At 39.0% G+C, this 1,981-nt stretch overlaps 1 protein-coding gene across 1 annotated transcript; it reads left to right on the top strand.

The window, feature by feature from the left end:
• Positions 1–658: 658 nt before the first annotated feature.
• LOC123076134 (pterocarpan synthase 1-like) lies at positions 659–1,648 on the top strand. The gene is made up of 3 exons (XM_044498539.1): positions 659–1,055; positions 1,212–1,392; positions 1,607–1,648. Exons 1-3 carry the CDS (start codon positions 715–717, stop codon positions 1,646–1,648), a joined length of 564 nt encoding a protein of 187 aa, XP_044354474.1. The 5' UTR covers positions 659–714.
• Positions 1,649–1,981: the final 333 nt, after the last annotated feature.

Raw genomic sequence — 1,981 nt, 5'->3', positions numbered from 1 at the left:
AACCGCGACTAAAGGCCTTTGGGCACCTTTAGTCGCGGTTGGCCTGGCCAACCGCGACTAAAGCCCCTCACGTGCACCAGCTGGCCACCGAGCGCCCTGGGCCCAGGCCTTTGGTCGCGGTTCGTCTGCCGAACCGCGACTAAAGACTTCATTAGTCGCGGTTCCTACAGTTTCGCGACTAATGGGGCTGGACGGAAGCCTCTTTTTCTACCAGTGTCATGCGTATTCTTGTTTGAGATAAAAAAAGAGAAATTTCTATATAGAAGTAGCACAGACCTTGACGTGAAACTTGAAGGTCGAGATAAGGTGGTGCATGCTCAAACAATGCACTATCCTAGTAGCTTTATGGTCCGTCAAATAGTTGGATAATTTATTGTTAAAAAGTCTGACATTGTCAAACTTTCTGGCATATTCACGTGATAACTTAGCAATAAATAAATAAATAAATGCAGCTGTTACTAGTGGCACATTATTCCTCTCTATATGGTTCACATGCATACGGTCCAAAACAACATCATTGCAATAGTACATCCCTTCCTACATCGAAAGGACAAGCAACCAAAATAATACAAGAAATTGACCAGCCTCCATGCGGGTCTTGGCTACTGGACCCTATAAATACCACTCCTACTCGAGGCATGTCTCTCAACCCACACAAGAGAAACACAGATTCAAGTATAGTGGTCTTCTCTTTGGGAGCCAACAATCCTAGCAATGGCTGACCCTAGACTTGCCCTAGCCTCCCTCTTTGTCTCCATTCTGATGCTTTCAATAGCCCATCCCTTCTTTGCATGTCCCACTCATTGTGAAAGTGAGATAAAAATGCAGATGTATTTGCACCAGGTGGTGTCCGGACCAACCCACAACCAAGAAGTTGTGTTTAAGTCTACTCCCCCTATAGAGTTTGGTAGGACGGTTGCTTTTGATTATACTCTACTTGATGCACCTGCACCGGACGCCAAAATTATTGGTCGTGCCAAAGGAACCCATGTCCAGGCTGACCAGGTCAATGCTGGAGATTTCTCCCATTTCAGTATGATATTCCAGCAGGGACGGTACGTAATATATTTGTTCTAAATCACTGGATAATATCTATGTTACTTATCGTATTTTTAACACTGATTATAGTTCTAATTTGACTCAACTCAGATGCAATTATTAAAATGTTGAGTGCCGCCTTTTGTTTAACTTCCAAGTGATTCATGAAATAGGTTTACTGGTTCAACATTTCAAGTTATGGGGATGACTCCTCCAAATGGAGTTTGGGCAATTGTTGGCGGGACCAATGAACTAGCGATGGCACAAGGTATCATCCAGTTTGCAATAGTCAAAGGGACTCCAAACGTGGAGAGCTATAGAGAACTTAATATTACTGCCTTCATTCCAACAGTTGTAAGTGTTTTGTACTTGCTCCTTGACATACTTGAGAGAATCTTTAACATTTCGATTCTTGTACTTATCATTATTATTATTATTATTATTATTATTATTATTATTATTATTATTATTATTATTATTATTATTATTATTATTATTATTATTATTATTATAGTTTTGTCAGAAGATGGCATGCTAATATTGCACTTATTGTTTCCATTCTATGCAGAGCATTGCAACTGGTAGCTTCGTCCAATACTTTGACATTTAAACCGTTTCAATGCACAAAACGTTATCTTGTAACTATGTGATAAGTTATGTCATGGATCCGGTGAAGTTTTATATCTGAAATAACACATGGACATAAAGCATATAGGATACTATAGTATTCATATGCTCCATGTTAGTTGTTCTGTGTAAGAAATGTATTGCACTCTATTGTACATTTAATTCAGCTCGTATCTTAAATATATGTGAAGACCATAAAGATTGTTTGAATTGTGCATTGCTAAACTGCAGAATCATGTTTCCTTGATTAACATATTGCATATTATATTTTCTTTATGGGCAATTCAGTAGTAGTGGTATGACATGTTGGGAATAA

Source organism: Triticum aestivum, chromosome 1B, assembly GCF_018294505.1.
Source record: "Triticum aestivum cultivar Chinese Spring chromosome 1B, IWGSC CS RefSeq v2.1, whole genome shotgun sequence".
NCBI classification, from domain to species: Eukaryota; Viridiplantae; Streptophyta; class Magnoliopsida; order Poales; family Poaceae; genus Triticum; species Triticum aestivum.
This window is presented reverse-complemented; position numbering and strand designations above follow the sequence as displayed.

Excerpts from the sequence above, each read along its gene's own strand:
- LOC123076134 (XM_044498539.1), top strand. The coding sequence starts at position 715 with ATGGCTGACCCTAGACTTGCCCTAGCCTCCCTCTTTGTCTCCATTCTG. Across the intron at positions 1,056-1,211 it reads ATGATATTCCAGCAGGGACG|GTTTACTGGTTCAACATTTC; the intron begins GTACGTAATATA and ends TTCATGAAATAG. Across the intron at positions 1,393-1,606 it reads CTGCCTTCATTCCAACAGTT|AGCATTGCAACTGGTAGCTT; the intron begins GTAAGTGTTTTG and ends CATTCTATGCAG.